This window comes from Apodemus sylvaticus, chromosome 1 (genome assembly GCF_947179515.1).
Source record: "Apodemus sylvaticus chromosome 1, mApoSyl1.1, whole genome shotgun sequence".
NCBI classification, from domain to species: domain Eukaryota; kingdom Metazoa; phylum Chordata; class Mammalia; order Rodentia; family Muridae; genus Apodemus; species Apodemus sylvaticus.
This window is the reverse complement of record NC_067472.1, coordinates 83,072,313-83,093,358: the sequence shown is the minus strand read 5'-3', so window position 1 is coordinate 83,093,358 and position 21,046 is coordinate 83,072,313. Positions and strand designations below refer to the sequence as shown.

The 21,046-nt window shown below is 47.0% G+C and overlaps 1 protein-coding gene across 1 annotated transcript in view; it reads left to right on the top strand.

Moving 5' to 3' along the window:
* Positions 1–19,587, top strand: part of Cacng3 (calcium voltage-gated channel auxiliary subunit gamma 3) — a 98,334-nt gene extending 78,747 nt beyond the window's left edge. The window contains exons 2-4 of the mRNA XM_052174816.1: positions 5,138–5,221; positions 12,449–12,589; positions 18,567–19,587. Of these exons, the coding sequence (XP_052030776.1) occupies positions 5,138–5,221; positions 12,449–12,589; positions 18,567–19,078 (737 nt within the window). The 3' untranslated portion in view covers positions 19,079–19,587. The remainder of the gene's footprint in view (positions 1–5,137; positions 5,222–12,448; positions 12,590–18,566) is intronic.
* The last annotated feature ends 1,459 nt before the right edge of the window (positions 19,588–21,046 follow it).

The following is a 21,046-nucleotide window of genomic DNA, read 5'->3' as shown; positions in this document are numbered from 1 at the left end:
GATGACTCAGGGGTTAAGAGCACAGACTTTTCTTGGAGAGTTCGGTTGCCCACTCAGGCAAGCCACAGCCACCTGGGCTTCCAGTTCCTACTGGGTTCAAGACCCCTGGCTTCTGTGGGTGCCTGCACTCATGTCATACATTTGGTTTCTAAATAAAACAAAATCTTTGTCAAGTGGACAGCAACCGAGGATGCACAAACACACATGTGCCGGGCCACTTGTACTCACCTGTGGGCACTCACAAGTGAGCACACGCAATGCAAATCTGCCTAGTGTGCTTCTAAGAGCCACCAATGCTTACTGATCCTAACTCCCAGTCTCATGCTGCCTTTATCACGTCGAGTACCCTGTTCCATGAGCAAATGTGGGCATCCCTACACCTCCTAACAGTGGTCTCCACTGGTCTGTTTTAGGAGAGTCTATATTCATGGCCCCCCTGAATTTTTTCTTCCTATGAAATCTTCTGTAGAATGTTTAGAGAAGTTCACAGGGAGGCGAGGCCACTCTCTTCAAAGACCCTCACACTCGCCCTGCCCCTTGGCCCTTGGCCTGTTTCAGAGAAGAAGCATAGGAAAGGTGGGAAAACCAGGGTAAGCACCACAGCCATTGTTGATAGCAAGGGATGACCACAAAACTGTCACCAAGCCACCTAGGAAAGTACTGGGTTCCCACTTCTAAAACCACTGAAGAAGTCAAGACTCATGGCAGTCCTTAGACTTTGAGCTTTGTCGTTCATAAAACTGTACACCAGAGTGGTGGTGCACTTGCCGTGTCAATGGGTAAAGCTTCTGACCTTTAGTCTTTTAATCTGTTAAATAGATCGCAAAAATGATGTATTTTGAGAGCTATAGAGTATAAAGCGTGTGAGATGCTTTAAAGTGGTCCAGGGGTCATAGCAAATGTGCTAGATACACACTATCCAATCTCTCTCTGTCTCTGTCTCTGTCTCTGTCTCTCTCTGTCTCTGTCTCTCTCTCTCTCTCTCTCTCTCTCTCTCTGTCTCTCTCTCTCTTTGTCTCTTTCTCTGTCTGTGTGTGTGTGTGTGTGTGTGTGTGTACCCACTTGCATTGTCATGCTTGTATAGAGGCTAGTGATCAACTTTAGGTATCTTCTCTTATTGCACTCTACCTTGTTTTTGAGGCAGGGACTCTCGCTGAACCAGAACTTGCCAGCCTGAATGCCCAGCAAGGCCCCAGGATCTACCCTCATGCTAGCACTGAGGTGACAGACACATGATGTCATACCTGATTTTTCTGTAGGTGTGAGAGACTTAAGCTTGGTCTCTGCACTTGTGCAAGAAGCCCTTTACCCTCTGAGCCATCTCCCTAGCTCCAGCGTCAGTTCCCTATCCTTTGCTGGGACAAAATGCTCGGGACATGTTCCTTTTAGCTCACAGTTTCAAAGGCTCCAGGCTGCCGTCAGCTGGAACCACTACTGTTAGTAAGGGTGCAGCAAGGCATGGTGACAGCAGAGCAGGCCACTCTTTTTACAGTACAGCCATTGCTACAAACAAGAAGGAGGACGAGAAGGGTGTCGCTGAGGGCAAGATACAGCCTTCAGGTGCGCAAATCTCCAGAACCCACTTCCTCCAACTGTCCTCCGTCACCTATGGTGTCTCTGTGCAGTCTGTTGAGCTATGATCCATCAAAGGATTGACCCTCTGATAAATTTAGAGCTCCCATGACTCAATCACCCTGAAGGCTGATCACTGCCTGGGTCTTTCATTAAGATATGACACGTCCAACAAACGGAATCATGAGAGTGAAGCTCTGAGATACAATCAAGGAAAATCAATATCTCTTTTTCAAAATTAGGAGCCGGGCAGGAGTGGCACACGCCTTTAATCCCAGCACTTGGGAGGCAGAGGCAAGCGGATTTCTGAGTTCAGGACAGCCTAGTTTACAGAGTGAGTTCCAGGACAGCCAAGGCTACAAAGTATGAGCAGACCTTTTGTGGGCAGTGTGTACACACCTGCTGTGGCTGTGGTGCTTTGGCCTATGTGCTGTGTAGCCTTGCAGACTATGCCGACAATGGTGAGAAGATGCTTTGCACCAGCTGCGCTATGTTTGAAGCCTAAGGTGGACACGGACAGCACAAGATGTTCACACTAAAGAGAAAGTGGCTTTTTATATGTTATGTTTTATAACCAGTAACAAGTGAATAAACCTCTTTATATTTGCATAAAAAAGAATATTAGACACAACAGTAATGGGCATTCAGAGTCTAATGGTGAAGCCTCAGGCTTTGATGCCTCTGTGATTCTTGGTGGCCTCATCAGAAATGTCAATATTAATAGAATTGCCTCACGGGTGGTGGATTCCATCCATGTGCCTGGCCCATTGGAAACACATTTATTTTAGTGTGTGTACACAGGAGTATAAGTTGGTATGTGTGTGTATATATATGTGTGTGTACATGTTTATGTGTGTGAGGCCAGAGTGTCTTCTTCAATTGCTTCATTTCTTTTTTCTGGGGGGGGGGGAGGGGAGTGAGTTTCTCTGTGTAGCCCTGGCTGTCCTGGAACTCACTCTGTAGACCAGGCTGGCCTTGAACTCAGAAATTTGCCTGCCTCTGCTTCCCAAGTGCTAGGATTAAAGGTGTGTGCCACCACCCCCCCACACTTCATTTCTTTTATTTTCTTTCTTTTTTCTTTGTTTTTTCCTCTCTCTCTCTCTCTCTCTCTCTCTCTCTCTCTCTTTCTCTTTTAAAGACATGATACTTCTGTATAGCTTTAGCTGTCCTAGCCTGAAACTTATAATATAGACCAAGGTGGCCTCAAATTCACAACGATCTACCTGTCTTCAATTTCAGAGTGCTGAAATTAAAGGCATGGAACATTATGCCAGCCATCTTTGTTTTTTAATGTGTGTGTGTGTGTGTGTGTGCACACGCGAGCGCATGCATGCACGCACGCCCGCACATACATGCATGTGTCACTCACATATCACAAAGCATTTGTAGAGGTCAAAGGACAACTTTGTGGAATCTGTTCTCTCCTTCCACCTTTTTGTGGGTTCTGAAAATTAAATGCAGGCCATCGAAATTGTGTGGCTAAAATACTTACCCACTGTGTCCACCCGTCTGCCCTCCACCTTATGTTTTGGGACAACGTCTCTCACTAAACGAAGAGTTCACCAATTCTGTTGGACTCTCTGCTCAGGTGGTCCTCCTGTCTCTACCTCCCAGTCCTCTCATTTCAGGCAGCCATCTGCATCACCATACTTGGCTTTTTAAGTGGATAGTGGGGATCTGATCTTAAACCCTCATGCTTAGCAGCAAGTGCTTTGCCCATGAAGCCACCTTTCCACCCCAGAAACACTTAATAAGCGGCAGCCATTACGGTTATGCACCCAAGCTTCACAAGAAGTACATATGCATATATATTTCATAGATGGCCTTTCGTCATCTTACAGTGATCTCTCTGAGAAGCAAGCTTGGCTGTGTCTGATGCTCCCCCTTCTTGCTCTGCTCTGCACGGCACTGCACCTCACCTCCCTGCCTCTGTCTTCGCAGACCGGGAAGAGGAAACACAGACATAATTCCTCGCTGTGAGACATTCTGAATACTGTTTGTCATTTATAAGAACTGACAGAGTCATTAACTGCCCCAGAGATTGGTTAATTGGCTAGTTAATAAACACCCACAATGATTAACAAACACACACAATGGGTTGAGTCAAGTTTATGCTGGAGAAAGAAAGAAAGCAAAATGCTGATGGCTTCTCTGTGGTTCTGAGGGACCCACACTGGTGGGGATGGGGGGTGGGGCGTGAGGGAAGAGAGGACTTGGGGGGGGGGAGCTGTGGTCAGAATTGGCAGGCTGGAGACAAGAGAATGCTCCCCAGTGCCCAGAGTGGAATGTTGCTTCCTTGTTCACCTGAGTGACTGCAAGTAAAACTCTCATTTATTCATCTGTCAAATGGGAAGATAAATCAAACGCTTCGGTTCTGTTTCCCTTTTCCCTCACCGAGGGCAGGCAAGGCAGAGCTCCTTCACACCACACTCTCCTGTGTCCTAGTTCTAAGAGGGCAATGGCATGAGATATCTGAAAAGCAGTGTATTTCAGCCTTAGTTTTTATCGTATGTTTATTAGCTATCATCTCAGTTGATATGTTAGCTAGGGGTCACTCCAACAAATACTGGAGACAAACCTGTGTGTGTGTGTGTGTGTGTGTGTGTGTGTGTGTGTAGACCTTAAACTAAGCAAGTTCTCTACCACTGAGCTGCCTCCCTCTCCTTACTTTGAGGGGAGGTCTTGCTCAGTTTCCCTAGCTGGCTTTGAACTTGTCGTGTATTCCAGATGGGTCTTGAACCTGCGTCCCTACTGTTTCCTGCCTCCCCCACCCCAGGTAGCTGAAACCACAGGTGTTTACCTCAATGCCCGGTATAAATCAACTCTTAAGGAAAAGAAATGTATTGGTGGACATTGATTCTGAGGTCTCAGGGCATGGTTAGTCGGCTCTGCCGTTTGGGGATTTGGGTGAGACGAACCATGAGTGGTTCGTGTTGGGTAGGGCATGGGAGGACAATGTTGCTTTCTTCATGGTGACTAGGAAGCAGAGAGAAAAGGGCCCAGCTCCTAAAATCCCTTCTAAAGCATGCACCCAATGACCTAACTTCCTCCTTCTGGGCTCAAAAGTTCTAACCCCTCCTACCAATAGTAGAGGTGTGTGTGTGTGTGTGTGTGTGTGTGTCTGTGTGTGTGTGTGTGTCTGTGTGTGTGTGTCTGTGTGTCTGTGTGTGTGTCTGTGTGTGTGTGTGTCTGTGTGTCTGTGTGTGTGTGTGTCTGTGTGTGTGTGCCTGTGTCTGTGTCTGTGTGTCTGTGTGTGTGTGTGCCTGTGTCTGTGTGTCTGTGTGTGTCTGCATATCTGCTGGAAATTAGACATAGTAAGAAATCACACTACCACCAAACTCTAGTCCCAGCCCCAGGTCTATCTTTTAATGCATGGGTCTCCCAAGGACACTCAAGATCCAAACTACAACAACTAGTCTCTTTTTTGAACCCTACATAAATCAGCTGTTGGGCCTCTATGCACAGCTGCTGATGAGCAGGGAAGTATATACATCATGGAGTTGCAGACCCAGACTGGGCCCCAGTATACTCTCCCCTTGGCTCAGAGCCCTGTCTGTTTTCACAGGAGCTTTCCGAGGCGTGTGCAAGAAAATCGATCACTTCCCGGAAGATGCAGACTATGAACAGGATACAGCAGAATATCTTCTACGTAAGTTCTGTTATCTTTCCAGTCTCCCCTGGAGGAAGGAGAGGGTCCACTGCCATCACCCACTTACTGTGAGTGCGAGGCTCCTCATTATCCCCCTCAAAGTGTAGACATATATTCCCACGGCTCTGATGTTGAAGTTTCTTTCATTTCGATGAGCTAGAAATAGAAAAGAAAAAAACGAATTGAAAGGTTCTTTTTAGTCTCCTTAGAAGAAAATCTAAGGAACTTTCTTCCACTCAGCGCAGTTTTCACCTTTCCCAGTGGGTGATGTGAGGCGCTAATGGCAAAGTGCTAATGGGTGAGGTGCTAATGGGTGATGTGCTAATGGGTGGGGTCCCCAAGGGCAAGGCCTGGCACAATAAATACAAACCAAAGTTCACCTCTCCTTTGACATCTCTGCAGTTTCAATCCTACTGGGATAGGAAATTTCCATGGGAACCAGTTCAGTTTGGGGCTGGAATGTGATAGGCCAAGCTTTGACCCTGTTGGACTTCTTCCTCCTGGTGAGGTTGGTCCTGGGTCAAGATAGTTCACTATCTTAACTTTCTTCATCTGTTTTGAAATGGAAATTATAATGTCAACAATCTGACAAGGTCACAAAAAATACTTATGAGAATGTGCAGTACTAAACACGAGGTGGTATATATGTCAGCGCTGGCCTGTCACACAGGATTACAGAAGCAAAGTCAGATACAGGGAGGCCTTACATGGGTCCAGGCACAGGAAGCTTAGCTTGGGATTGCCAGTGTCACTTCACTAAGAACAAGTGGCAAGTTTAAGTAGTAGGAAAATCCCAATGAATTACCTAATTTGCTATTTAGGAATATTAGGTTTAAGGGGATTAAAAAAAAAATACTGAGGATATAAACTTCCAAGAAATTGGAAGGTATTGTGACTCAGAGATCAAGTACTTCAGGGTCAAAGTGGGTAGAATATGGGCTTGGGGTCAATCCAGGGTGAAGGGGAGCAGAAGATAGGATGAAAGGAAATAGAAAGCAAGCAAGGAGTGGGCTAAAGGGAGGAAGGGAAGGAGGAAGGAGGGAGGGAGGGAGAGAGGGAGGGAAGCGGGCAGGGAGGCAGGCAGGCAGGGAGGGAGGGAAAGAAGAAGGGAGGGAGGGAGGTTGAAATGTGGAGGATGGCACATGAACAGGACTCCCTCAAAAAACAATGGCTTTTTGGAATGGAAGTCAATACCAATGGGATTTTCCCAGAATCCTTACTGTTTATCTTTGCTTTCCTTTCCTGCTTGGAGGAAACGGTTTTATACCTGCCCTCCTGGAGATTAAGCAGAACCCTGGGTTTCCAAACCACAACCCACAAAACTGATTTTAAATTCTCCAGGGAACTTAATTGTTTTTCTGACCATTTCCTCCCTTCTTCTGAGGAGGGAGAGTCCTCTGCTCCTCCCTTCTTCTGGGGAGGGAGAGTCCTCTGTTACTCCCTTCTTCTGGGGAGGGAGAGTCCTCTGCTCCTTCACTCCCCCCTCACCACCAGACAGCAGCTTCACCAACAGCCACAGAACCCAGAATTTCAGCACTGGGCCTTTGCAAGTACACCGGTTTCTTGCCAGGAATTTTAGAATCTTGGTCTTAGTCTCTTCTGTTCGTTGCTGTGATGAAATATCCTGATTCAAAAGCAACTTAGGCAAGAAGGGTTTATTTTAGCTCACAGTTCAATTGACAGTCCACCATCCCAGGGGGGTGATGACAATTGATCATGTGACATCCATAATCAGAATAAGAGGGGGATGAACTGATGCTGTTGGCCCGCGCCCTTCTCCATTTATGCTCTTAGACTTTGAGTGTAGACTGCTGTTTAAACCCCTGCGTCTTAGCTCCATCCCCAGCTGCTGCTACAATGGAGTATTGCCCATGTAATTCGTATAGAAGAGAAGCTTCTTTGGCTGACAGGTTTGGAAGCTGGGAAGCCTGTGAGCGTGGCGCTCAGCCAATGGCATGGGCTATCTTGCTGCATAGTAATGTTGCAGAGGACATCACACAGAAGGAAGAAGCAAGTGTGTCATCTCCAGTTTCCCTCCCTCTCCTTAAAGCCACCAATGGCCACATCAAAGCCCCACCCTCTGAAGTCATCTCATCCCAGTTACCTCCCAAAGATTCCACCTACAAATGCCATGAGCAGATTTTTAGACTAAATCTGCAGTATAAGAATTCTGGGGGCCATAGTTAACCCATGGCATCATAGAAGGCTAATTAATAAGGCGTAATTATCATATCGACTGAAGTATCCCATAACATAACAGGAAGGGCAGCAGAGCCCAACTCTTGCCAATGATGAAACTACACTCAGATCAGCTTACCTCTGACTCTCAAGACCTGAACTCAGCCCCCAACCCCACCCGGAGAGCTCGGGTAGAGGATGTGAAGAGGGAGATGGCTGAACCTGCTTCAATCTTGCTTCTGGGCAGAGGGTTCCCAGCAGGGTTACTAAGTTGCTACTGAGCCATGGTGGAAACAGCCTCGCCACTCTTTAGACAAGAGAAGGAAAATGACAAGCTTTTTACTATGCTGCAGGTGAGACAGGAAGAACAAAAGCCTGCATAAAATGCTGGACTGCTTGGGATGGGGATGGGGGTCTTCTTTTTGGAGCTGGCCTCATTCTTTTGGATAGGAATGGGGTAAGAAACCACTATCACCCAATCCCACCCTGCATTCTCCACCATGCAAATGAGGGCACAGCTGATTGGTCAATGTGTAATCCTAGACTGAGATGACTTACAGGAGGCATTGCAGTTAGCAGTTCATTATCCATCCTTCTGCCTGAGAAAGCTCAGTTCCTTGTCTTAGGGACGCTTTCTGAACCAGGTCGGCTTTGAAGACCTACTCTATTTCTGGTCTCGGATATAGCCCTTCTTCTACACATGCTCACAGATACATCTTTGGGGTATGTGTGTGTGGTGGGGCCTCACTTGTAACCAGCAACAGACAAGTTCTGTGTCACTGAGCTGTCTCCACCCCCTCCCTTTTTCCTTTGTCTCTTTTTTCTTTTTTAGCAGGATCTCATTCATTTACCCTGGCTGGCCTTGAAGTAACCTTGTAGCTCAATCAGGCTTTGAACTTGTGTTCCTCCTGCTTCAGCCTCCTTGCTAGAATGCATAACAGGCATATGCTACCAGGCCAGTCTAAACACACACTTTTATAATCAACCTTATCACTTCTAATGTCCTTGGGGCATATTTCAAAGGTTAATCATTTTTTTAATTAAAAAATTCTTTTAATCAAATAAACTCATTACATTGAATATTCAAGCAAACCCTGCCAACAACTCACAATGCAAATAGTCTCTTTAAGGTTGATTCACAGACAGGCAAAATGGCTCAGACTCTGATTCCCACCCCTTTAATACAGCTCCGCAGGTTATAGTGACCCCCCAACCAGAAAACTATTCTGCTGCTACTTCATAACTGTGATTTTGCTTCTGTTACAAATTGTAATATAAATATCTGATACGCAGGACATCTGATGTGCAACTCCCAAAGGGGGGTAGGGGTGTTGCAACCCACGACTTGAGAACCCCTGGCCCCTCAATTAACAGTTCCTGCCTCTAAGGCTGACACCACGAGCTCCATCCCAGAACCGGCATGGTAGAAGGAGAGAACTGACTTTTACAAAGTACACTCTGACCTCCAAACACACACAATTTTTTGTGGGGTTTGGGCCAAGAGTCCATTTGAAAACCCAAGCATCAAACATGGACATTTTAAAGAATTATTTGATGAATTGCTCCCAAGGCTAGACCCACTAAGCTACACCCTACACTCCAGATGCCTCAGTCAGCTTATCTCGATTCACAGGCTACCTGAGGACCAAAATTACCATAAGCATCCTCTCTACTTCCTGAGAGTATTGAGGTGAAGAGGAACTCTTCCCAACTGCACCTTCTGACGCTTTACTGGAATGAAGCAGCAATAAACACACTCAGTTGAGGAAGAGGCTTACAAATGTGTGAATGTTGGGGGAAAAAAGGGGGGAGGAAATCACATCATGTTTGAAGGTTACCAGAGCATGGGTGCAGATTAACATGACTTAGGAACCTATAGACTCCTTTCTTCCACAGGGAAAGGAGAGAATGGGGAAAGTAAACAGCTCTCCTCAAATCCCATGGCTCTATTAAACAGGCAATGGCCTGTGACAAACTCTGACACCCGGGACACGCATGGCTTGTAAGTGATTCTCTGTGGAATGGAAGTAGATGCGGCCATGGGTGACAAACAGAAGTCTGTCCAGGTGTGTCGGCAGACTGCATTCATCCTGTGAAATGAGTTCAGGTAATAGAGACTCAGGGAAGGGACTAGAGTGATTGCTGCCTCTTAGGTGGGTCCAGCCTTAGGGCAGATAAGAGAATTTCATAGAAAAGCTCTACTTGCACTTGAAGCTGGGACACTGAGGGTGACCAAGGTCAGAAGGACCTTGACACTGCTTTTTAAAAGCTTTTTCATTTACTTTAAATCAAATTATTCAGCATGTCAAAACAAAACAAAACAAAACCCTACTATATTTTCAGGTTCTCATTTTCTGAGCCCCAAGCACAATCCAGGGCAGTACCAAAGACAGCCAGGGCAGGCTGACAGACAAGCTCAGAGGGGACTGATCTAATCTGGTCCTTCCGGGGGCCCAGGATCCCCTCCCCCATGCCTCTTTTTCTCAACCAGTTTTTCAGGCAGTTTGAAATTCCTCCTAAAATGGGAGCAGCAGGGTGGGAAGGACACAGCTATCCAGGACCATGGACTGCCCAGGCTCTAGCTGAAACATCCTAAAACAAATACAGATGTGCTCATGTCCTCTGCCTTAGGAGAACCCACTCCACTGTGTCCTGCCCCATTCTCTTGTTACCACCCTCTGGTTACACAGTCTTGGAAAGGGTTTTTCCTTTTAGAGCTAAACGCAGAATGTGGGTGGAGCTAAGTCACGTGACAGTGAGTGACCGGAGTTCAGAACCTCTCTTGGACAAAATGAGCTATACTCTTGCTAGTCCCGCCCCTATTCTGCTCCTCTGGCGGGCCACAGTAAGGTGCCATTCGCTCCATGCTGAGAGTAAGCATGGGAGTTGCTCATGAATCTCCGCATTGCCCATAGTGGAGCCATCAGCTACTGTTTCCACATAGAAAACATCTGAATTCAATGCCTTCCATGGTCCGCTGCACTAATCCAAGCCATGCCCACTCTCATCGGGATCCCTGCAATCCTGTCAATCACTCAGGGCCCAACCCTGGGGAAAGTCCTCATCACTGCACTGCTGTCACCTTCTTGAAATTTTAATATTGCAACGGGACACGTCATATTTTTCCTTTACAGAAGGCCCTGCAAACTATGTGGCTGGCCCTACTGGTGGTTTCTACTAAAGCATGAGAGCCATGAGGATGGGCCCTGTGGCTTTTTTTAATATATGGATGAGCACAGAGTCCATTCAGGTTCTTTATCTAGGCCTGAGCATGATGCGACTGGCACAAAGCTTGTGCTGCCTCTTACTGGACTGGGAGGGCCGGGGCGGAGAAGACTGTGGGAACACTCTTCACCCCTCCTTCACACTTCTCAAGCCAGCAACGTCACTGAGAATGAGGCAGACCATCAGCAGCATCCAAGCCTGTCCCCCGGGTCTGGTGCTCCCACAGTTATCTTTCTGGACATGTGGACCTAGGCACTTACCAGTCCGCTCCCTGTACTCCTCCAGGTGCTGCCTGGGCAGAAGAGTTAGAACAAACAAACCATTAATAATGCATGTATGCAGATTAGCTCAGAACAAGCCACAAGCTCAGAACAAGTACAGAGATGCTTGCTCCTTTCTGTAGTGTGAAATGCAGGCTGCCCCAAACTGCCCTCCCATCCCCCACCAATGTGAGAAAATACAGCCAGTCCCTGGTGTGGGGCATTTCATCTTGGGATTTGCAAGCCATACAGTGGTTTTGAAAGCAATGCATGCTCAGCTGAGCCCCACTTCCCATTTCAAATTTGAGTTTAGTCCTAAGCCAGCAATATGTGAAATGATTCTCTCATGATGCATAGCAGCAGCCGTCAAGGCTCCCAGATAGCCTTTCGGCTGAAGGACAATGGCCACACTGTGGTGTACTGTGCCGCTGTGAGGTTCTCCCCAACTATGTAGAAAATGACTCCTGAATCCACTGCCTGCTGCATCTATAGCACTTTCAGTGTCCTAAGGTCCATCAGGGTGCAACCCCTTAGAAGTTGAGGTCACATATGCCCTTGTTCTGGCTAGGGTCATACTGACTTCTACCCTGACTGACTTCAGACCTCTCCAGGATCCAGGAAGCCACCAGGTTCACACCAGGGCACCCAGGGGTCCTCTGACCAACACCAAGGACAAGCACTGTGCCTTTTATAGTCCTTAAATGTTTTTGCTGCGGCTTCCCTAGCACCTGGCAGGGTGCCTGGCATCTAGTAGGCGCTTAATAAATATTTCTTGAGTGAATACATAAATTCATCTAATCATTCTGTGACTAAATGGGTTTTGAATGGGTATTGCCAGGCTCTTTACTATGCAAATACAGGTGTTTAAGATTCTGCATCTTGATGAGCTGCAAATGGGCTGACAGGAATCCCTGCATTTAAGACTGCCTGTGCAATATGCAGGTCCAGGTGGAAAACGAAGATCCTGGCTTCCAGGCTCAGAATACAGACCCAAAAGACTTTAAATCAACCCTCCTTGCCCCTATCCCAGTCAGGTTTAGGCTGTCACTGTTTGGTGTTGATTACTCTTTAATATTGCCCTCTGTTGTGCACTGGGACACCCTGGAGTAACTGAAACCTCATGCAAGGATCTCGGGCTTGCAACTAAGTCCGGCTCTCCCTGTGTTCACTCCCAGTTCCTCATCAAAAATGAAGGGTGACCTGGGCAGTAGACTGAGGCAGGACAGGCCTGACATCCCACCCCAGGAAGTCTGCGAAGTGGGGAATTAAGAGGATGCTAGCTAGCCAGAAGTGGGGTCCCCAGTGACTCCAGGCTCCAAGTCCCTAGACATAATTTACAATGCACCCAACTGGTAGAATTGCTTAGACGGTCAAGAGGTCAGCTGTCAGGTACTGGGCCTCCAGATCACAGGCCCCTGAGTGACTGGCGCTGGTCTCACACCTCTATGGGTGTGGCCTTCTCTCCAGTTCTGCACTGTTTTGTTCATAGACACTCCACAACCACAGGGGGTGAGTCCTGGACTGGCTGGAGCACAGATGGAAGCTTCTCTCCTTCTCTCCACAGGGGCTGTGAGGGCCTCCAGTGTCTTCCCCATCCTCAGCGTCACTCTGCTGTTTTTCGGGGGACTCTGCGTGGCTGCCAGTGAGTTCCACCGCACCAGGCACAGTGTTATCCTCAGCGCAGGCATCTTCTTCGTCTCTGCAGGTGAGTGTCTTGCCTTGAGATGTAACCTGACAACAAACCAAAGCCAGAGCTGCACTGATGGTGAACGATCAACCTGTGTGCAGCTGAGGATTCCATTAGACAATAAGAGGCCCAGACTCTAGACAAGGCTGCTGCAAAGGCAATACAAGGAGGAGACACGATGTCAAGAGTCTATAAGACAGAAATAAGGACACAGATTAACCAAAGGACAGGTTGAGTCACCATTCCAGGCCAGCCTGGGCTACATAGTGAAACCCTCAAGAGGGAAGGAAGGAGGAAAGCAGGAGGGGACAAGAGAAAGAGAGAGGAGGGAAGAGGGAGAGATGAGATACAGGGATGGAGAAGGGTTGAGAAGAGCTTTGAGATGCTTGCCTGCCAGTCAATTGCTGTTCACAATCTTACAAGCTCTCAAGTCCCCATATCCTCCCAAGCATCTCCAGAGAGGGCAGAGGCAACAGCCCCTCTCAGAGGTCCATGGGGAAGACCTGGTCATCCATCCACACCAGCTGAGCAGGAGGAAGTACAGGGTGAACAGGAGATGAGAGTCTATTGTCTTCATTTGGGTTTTATTGCTGTGAAGAGACACCATGACCAAGGCAACTCTTATAAAGGCAAACATTTCATTGGAGCTGGCTCACATTTTCTGAGGTTCCGTCCATTATAGTCATGTCCAGAAGCATGACATCATGCAGGCAGACTCCGAGCTGGAGAAGCTGAGAGTTCTATATCTTAATCCGAAGGCAGCCAGGAGGGGGTCTCTTCTGCACTGGGTGGCCCTCCTACACACTTGAAAGTGACACACTTCCTCCAACAAGGCCACACCTATCCCAGCAAGGCCACACCTCCTAATAGTGCCACTTCCCATGGTCCAAGCATATCCAAACATAAACTACCTTCAGAAATGTGTCCTATTTCACTACCTTCTCTCCATCACCACCACGCCTCCTGCTCCGACGTCCTCGTCTTCCTCTTCTTCTTCTGGGTTTCCTTTCATGTCTTTGTCATCCCTTCTCACCTCTCCCCGCTCCAGGCAGGTCATTGCCAACGGAATGACAGACTCAGAGGACAAGGAAAGGTGACTCCTCACTTTTCTCATTGTTGCAACCAAGTATCTGACAAAAGCTTCCTAGGGGAGAAAGGGCTTCTTTTGGCTCCCAGTTTAAGAGCACAGTCTGTCATGGGGAAGAAAGCAGCAAGAACATAGGAGCTGGTCCCATTGCCCACGGTCGGGAAGCAGAGATGAGCGGATGTTCAGTTTGCTTCCTTACTTTCTTCATTGTATTCACTCCAGGGCCCCAGACCACAGGCGGATGCCATGCACATTTAGGGTGGCTCTTCCCAGCTTAATCACTACAGCTTCAAGTGTCCCTCACAGACATGCTCAGGCTTTCCTTAGAAGATTCTAGAATCTGTCAAGTTGACAGTTACTATTAACCACTGCAGCAGGCAGAGAGGAAGACAGCTTTGGCAGTGACCTTCAAACTGCTCTTCAGTGGTCCTCTTTTACCCATAGAGATACTTTCCAAGGACCATATTGGATCCTAAAACCAAAGAATAGTGCTAAGTCCTATACGCACTATATTCACTCTGTAAAAATACACCCATGAAAGTATACTATAAACTTTAGATACAGTAAGAACTTAATAAATATTAAAAAAAAATAGGAGAACTATAATAAACTGTAACAAGGCTACTTAAAGCATATGAACTGCTTCTTTCTGAAATTTCCTTGTATTATTTCCAAACCAAAGTTGGCTGAAAATAAGTGACATTTTGAAATTTGAGTTCTTGCTCCACCTGTGTGGCCTTAGGAACAATCCCCAGCCTGCTGGGACCCTGGCTTCCTCACCTCCAACACGGCAAAGAGCAAGGACTCCTATTTCAGAGCTGCTGGAGGGACACTGGATGTGCGACTCACGATGCTGTTTTCTACTATTGGAAAAGCAGCAACAAGACATTGTCAAGCACAAAACTCAGCATCCTGGTCCCCGGTGAGGGCGCCTTGTACAGGTTCTTTCCCACAGTTTCCCCTTCTACAGACAACACCCCACTCTCACCCTTAGAGAACCCATTCAGGTTACAGACCAAGGCGAAAGTCCTGTCTTTACTCAGGAGACAGGTCATCTGGAGGTAGCTAGGGCTTCTGATCATGCTCTGTGATGACAGGCGTTAACTAGAAAACCCAGAGGCTTAGCTGCTTTTGAGGAATGTTCCTCCCACTGATAGCCCTGTCCTTGGTCTGACTGACCAACTGGGAGAATCTGTACCAGTGTTGTGCTGATGTGACAGTTTACAAAGAACAAGATAAGATCATTATTTTGTCCCCCCAGGAGATTGTTAGGGGAAAGTGTCATCAGCTACTTTCTTTGCATGGGAGTATTGTGAGGGATGACAGGTAGGTTAGATGCAGCGGACTATGAAAGCCCCCGAGGGAATACTTGTCTAGGATTAGAGTCCCCCTCCCTCTGGAGCCCCAGAAGCCTCAAATTTTCCACCTATAAAATGACAGCATTAGAAGACCCCTTGCTTCCCAAGGCCCTTTATGAGCTAAAGTTTATGGCTTTAATTGAGCACTTCCTGTGTCCTGGGACTGATAACAAAGTCTAAAATGCATGAGCTCTGAAGCCAGGCTACCCAGTGCTAATCTCCCTTCTTCTATATTCTCATTGTATAGCATCAGGCAAGTCACTAACTGCTCTGTGCCTCAGTTTACCCACCTAAAAGGCTCAGGTCATAATGATCCTGCCTCTGGAGGCTGTTTAACAGATTTGATGAGTTGGTACACAGAAGGGGAAACTGTGGGAAAGAGCCCAAAACTGTGTCTAGCACTCAGTGTGGCTCAACATAAAGTAACTGTTATATGCTTTGTGAGTTTAATGTATACATCAATTGTATTCATTCACTCACGCATTCATTCAACAAACATACCATGTATTCTTGCTTTGGGTCAAGCTCTGGGCTGGAAGCTAAAGCAATAGTGATGAGCAAGTGTCTTGTCCATAAAAGCCTCTTTACTGAAATATCAGTCTACCATGGCTAAGAGTCTTGGGTTCAAATTCTGATTGGATCATTTCCTAGTTTGTGTTGATATGGAAACTTACAAATCCATATTATTCCCTCTCATCTATGGAAGGGAAAAATACAATGATTCACTGAACTGGTGAAGGAGAGACTCATAGCTAGGAGCAGGTAGCTGAATGGTACTGCACTGGCCTAGCACTCCTGAAGCCCTGGGAACCATCACCAGCACCATACAATAAATAAGTCAAGTCACTAAAGACACTACCCAGTGTCTGACTTATGATAAATGCCCCATGAGTGACTGATAACTTGTTGGCTTCCTGCTTCTTTAAACTAGTTGGACATTTGAACATCTCCATGAACTTTCCTACCCTGTCCCCCAACAAAGCTGTCTTTTCTAGAACTTTCTAAACTTTGTCACACATATTTCCCTGCTGTCAGAGGGGAGAGAGAGATCCTGGCCCTGGGCACTCAGCATCACCGCAGAAGCATCAGTGAGCTGAAGTCTTTGAAGTCAGTTTCCCACTTAACTGAAAAATTCATGTGAATTCTGCTTTTTCCTCCTTATTATATCCACGTTCATTTTAATATAAAAGAATGTGTCTTCCACTAATCATCCAGGCAAATTGACACTTGGGGGGAAAGAAGCCGGTTTTTATCCTGGGGGTAGGAGAGGGACAGTGCAGTCTGACAGAGCCAGATCTGTCATCTCTTGTACCAGGGGTATCTCATTGATCAGAAACTGCTGCCTACCTGAGAAAGCCTGTACCAGGAAAGGCCAGGAGAGAATATGGGTTAGAGGTAGAACTTGACCTTTCCCTGCTAGGGGCAAGTCCTAGATTGAGTATGACCAGAGTCATATGCGAAATGTTTGTAAGACCTCACACATAGGCACCAGCCAATCAGAATGGTGGCACTGAATAAACTCTGCTTGGCAAAGCTTGGTTTATTTTATTTCTATTTATGTGTGTGTGGGTGGATGCCCACAGAGGCCAAAAGAGGATACTTGGGGGAACCCCTAGAGCTGAGTTACAGGCAGCTCTAAGCCACCAGACATGGGTGCTAGGAACTGAACTCCAGCCCTCTGAAAGATCAGCAAATCATTTCTGTAGCCTCTAGACAGAGCTTTAGATAACCCTTTAGTTGTACAACCTTGGGGAATATCAAATGCACAGGACATTCGAGGAGTGGAGAGAGGACTCAACAGAGAGGCTTCAGGAAAGGTTATTCATCACCTGGTACTGAGGCCTGCAAAGAGGAACAGACTCCATACAGTGACACCTGACAGGTAGTGAAATTTTAGATGCAGGGAGATGCCAGCTGGTATACCAACTCCCTTGGTCATTGTTGGCAGCAGCCCTGAGCCCTTGACATAAAGATACAAAAAAAAAAAATGTTTTAGAGCAATACTGTAAGGCAAGTGAGAGTGAGTAGGAACCTGAGGTCTGCTCCTTCCTACCATTGCCTAGGGAATCAGTTCCTCTCCTAAAGTGAGCAGATGATTATTCCCAATGTAGCCTTTTGCCACTTGAGGAAAGTAGGTGTATTAATAAGCCAAGGCTCTCTAGAGAAACACAGTGTCATGGGGCAATATTGGGTTAGCTTACACCCAAGAGAGGTAAGTAATCCAGTAACATCTGCATGCTGGAAAAGCAGAAAGCCTCTGTGTTGCTCAGTCCAAGGAGCTGGAAGCCTCTATAGTCCCAATCTGTGCTGAAGGCCTAGAAGTTCCCTGGAAAGATCTGGATTTAAGTCCATGTTGAAAGGCTAAAGAAGCTGAAGTCCACTGTCCAGGAACCATGGCAACAGCAATAGATACAGTAACTTGAGGTGGAGTTTGCAAGTGTGTTTGACTGGGTTCTCCGCCATTCCCCACCCCACCCCTGCCAGCCTATTAGATGGCATCACTAAAATTTGGGCTGATGATCAAGTTGATGATCAAGAGGAGGGAATGAGTCTTCAGGGTTAATAGCTTTGTGTACCCTAATTCCTGGTGTGCCAATAACAGTTGACCTAAAGTGTATCTTATTCTGTGCAGAAAAGAAAAAGACTGGGAGGTCATAGGTATGGCTCAGGGGTAGAATATTAGCTTAGTCCATACAAATCTCTGGGTTCCATTCATAGCACTGAGCCCCCTCCCCCCACACACATACATGAAAAGATTCAAGCGGTCTTCCTTCCTCCAGGGGTTCATTCACCTCCAGACTACAGCTGCATCCTGTGTGTGTGTGCAGTGGGCTTTCATCAGCATTTCCAACTCCATATATCTAGCACGCCCTATTCCCGAGCTGCTCCTCCCTGCCACAAAGGATGTCACCAGGCTTGCAAGTAATTCTCTGTCCCTTCTCTCACACTTCATGGTCCACAGTCTTGCCTCTCCTGTAAGCTGTCAGGATCCAGGTCAGATGCCACCAGGTCTTCAAAGGAAGGCTTTCCTCTCCCCTGCCCTCTTTCTCTCTCCCTCCTTCCCTCCCCCTCTCCATCCCTCCCTCCTTCCTCCCTCAGTCATCTCATATGCATCTCTGATGGGGTCCTTGTTGCTTTATGCTCTCTTTACATTTCCATGTGAGTCTCTCTAGCTGCAGGTGAGAAAGTCAAGGTCAGGGACCCATATCTTGCTCATTTTGCCATTCTTGTGAGTTAGTGTCAAGATTAAGTGGTTATGGAATGGGTTATTTTGAAGGGAAATGAGTGCTTTCTGGGTTCTCCAGTACTTGCTATAACTAGACAAAGTCTTTAGCTCACAGTGCCCTGCCCAGGATTGAGCATCAGAATTCTTCATTTCCCAAAGACAGACTTTGCAGGAAGAGCTCAGCGGTGAGATTCCTTGGCCCTAATCCATTGCCTCCTCTCCCTGCTACTCTTCCACATGTTCTATCAGTATCTCAACGCTAAAAAGGATCATTGCCTCTGAGAGGTTTTATGGAATGTGTGTTTTCTTTTCCTTTTCTCTCAGGGCTAAGCAACATCATCGGCATCATAGTTTATATCTCAGCCAATGCTGGAGACCCTGGGCAGAGGGACTCTAAAAAGAGCTACTCCTACGGCTGGTCCTTTTATTTTGGAGCCTTCTCTTTCATCATCGCGGAAATTGTGGGTGTGGTCGCCGTGCACATCTATATTGAGAAGCATCAGCAGTTGCGTGCCAGATCCCATTCAGAGCTCCTGAAGAAGTCTACATTTGCGCGCCTACCGCCCTACCGGTATAGATTCCGAAGACGGTCAAGTTCTCGCTCCACTGAACCTAGATCCCGAGACCTGTCTCCCATCAGCAAAGGCTTCCACACCATCCCTTCCACCGACATCTCCATGTTCACTCTCTCCCGGGACCCCTCTAAGCTTACCATGGGGACCCTTCTCAACTCTGACCGGGACCATGCTTTTCTACAGTTCCACAACTCCACACCCAAAGAGTTCAAAGAGTCGTTGCATAACAATCCGGCCAACAGACGTACCACGCCTGTCTGAGCTGACCTCTGACCTCTGCCCCGCCGCCCAGCACAGCCTTGGGGGAAGTGTACACAGATGTCTCTAAGGTTGCATGGCATGGTCCTCGTGATGGTATTACTTCTTACAAAGAACGAAACCAAATGGACTCAGCCCCCTCCCACAGTGGTCCCTCATTCCTCAGACCTTAACCCGTCCACCTCCCCCGACTTTTCTCGCTGGTCCCTTAATGTTACCCCTCTCTGTGTATTTGTGCCTAGTGTTTTCTTTTCTTCCTTCTTTGCTGGAAGGACCACGACATTCTTCCCTCCTTGGGAAAGGACTTGACTGAAGTTGAAGGTACAGTCATAGCAGTGGGGGATTTCTAAATCCCCTGTCAGTTGTATGCATAGCTGTTCCCATTGTCCACCCACACAAACTCTCCGTGAAACCCACCACACAGGTGGCCCTGAGAGAGGCCTTCACCTTTAAGTGTTAGAAAAACATGACCAGAAATCAGATGTCAGTACCCCCGAAGCAGCTCATGTAATAAGCACTCGTGTTATTAAAGGTTTTCGCCTTGTAACCAATGGAGCTGGGGGTGTTTGGTTTTGTTTTCTGATTATTTCCTACACAAATCTGCTTTCCCACCACTAGCCTGGTTCAAGTCTCTCTTAGAAACCACACTCTTCCTCTCTCTAGCAACGAGGAATGATTTCCCCTTTTACTTGAGGCCCTTGAGATCCTCTCTATAGCCTTTTCCTGCCACTTGAACCTCTGGCTGCTCCTGGGATAGTAGGAGGGTGTGGGAGTGCTGGCCATCCAAGATCTAACTCTGACATTCAAAGCTCCTGACCTTCAAACATCAGCCTCCTCATCTGAAGTAGAAGTGTAAGGTGTGAGTAAAGGCTGTTTGTGTAATGATTAGTAATTTAAGGATCATGAGACAGGGTCTCATGGTGCCAGGCTGGCTTCAAACCCGCTGTATAACAAAGGATGCCTTTAAACTTCCTAAGTCTCTTGCCTCCACATCCTAAGTTCTGGGACCACAGGCATGCACCACCACATTTAGTCTGCATGTGGTGCTGATTGATAGATAGATAGATAGATAGATAGATATTAGACAGGCAGATGATGGATATATACAGATATATAGATATATATAATTTTATTTTATATATGGATTCTAGGTAGTGTGAAAATATATCTTGCCCTAAGTAGTTTAAACAACAGGCATTTCTTTCGCATAGCTCTAGAGCAGCGGTTCTCAACCTGTGGGTCGCAACCCCTTTGGGAGTCAAACATTCCTTTCACAGAGGTCACATATCAGACACCCTGCATATCAGATATTTGCATTCTGATTTATATCAGAAGCAATGTTGTAGTTATGAAAATAATTTTACGGTCAGGCATCACCACACCATGAGGAACTGGTGGGAACTACCAAATGGTCACAGTGGTAGGAAGGTTGAGAATCACTGCTCCGGAGTCTGAGACATCCAAGGTGAAGGTGTCTGTATATTTGGCCCTAGCCAAGAACCCTCATCCTGGCTTATAGACAGCTCCCTTCTTGAGCCCTCATGTGTGTTTCAGGTGGTATATCTTTTATTCTTATGAACTACTAATGCCCTCATGGGGTGGGTGGGCATACTCATGACTCATTAACCCTACGGATCTTCCTAAGGTTTTGCTTTCCTATCTCATCTCCCTGGGACTTAAGGCTTCAACAATAAATCTGAAGAGGCCATGGCACACCACAGTGGAGAGAACATTATAAAAGCCAATAGAAGTGATTCTATATGAAGGGAGGAAAGGGTTCTGATGCAGGCTCTGGGGCCTTTAAGAGCCGACAGTGACGGCACAGCTAAATGGCTATTTAAGGTTTAAAAGCAGGAACGGTTTATCCCCTCTGCCAATAATGGTGTCATGGAGTGTTTGGGGCACATATCCAGGGCTTCTCACTTCCACGGAACTTGCTCACTTAGGGTGCAGCCCCAAGAGGAGGCAGGC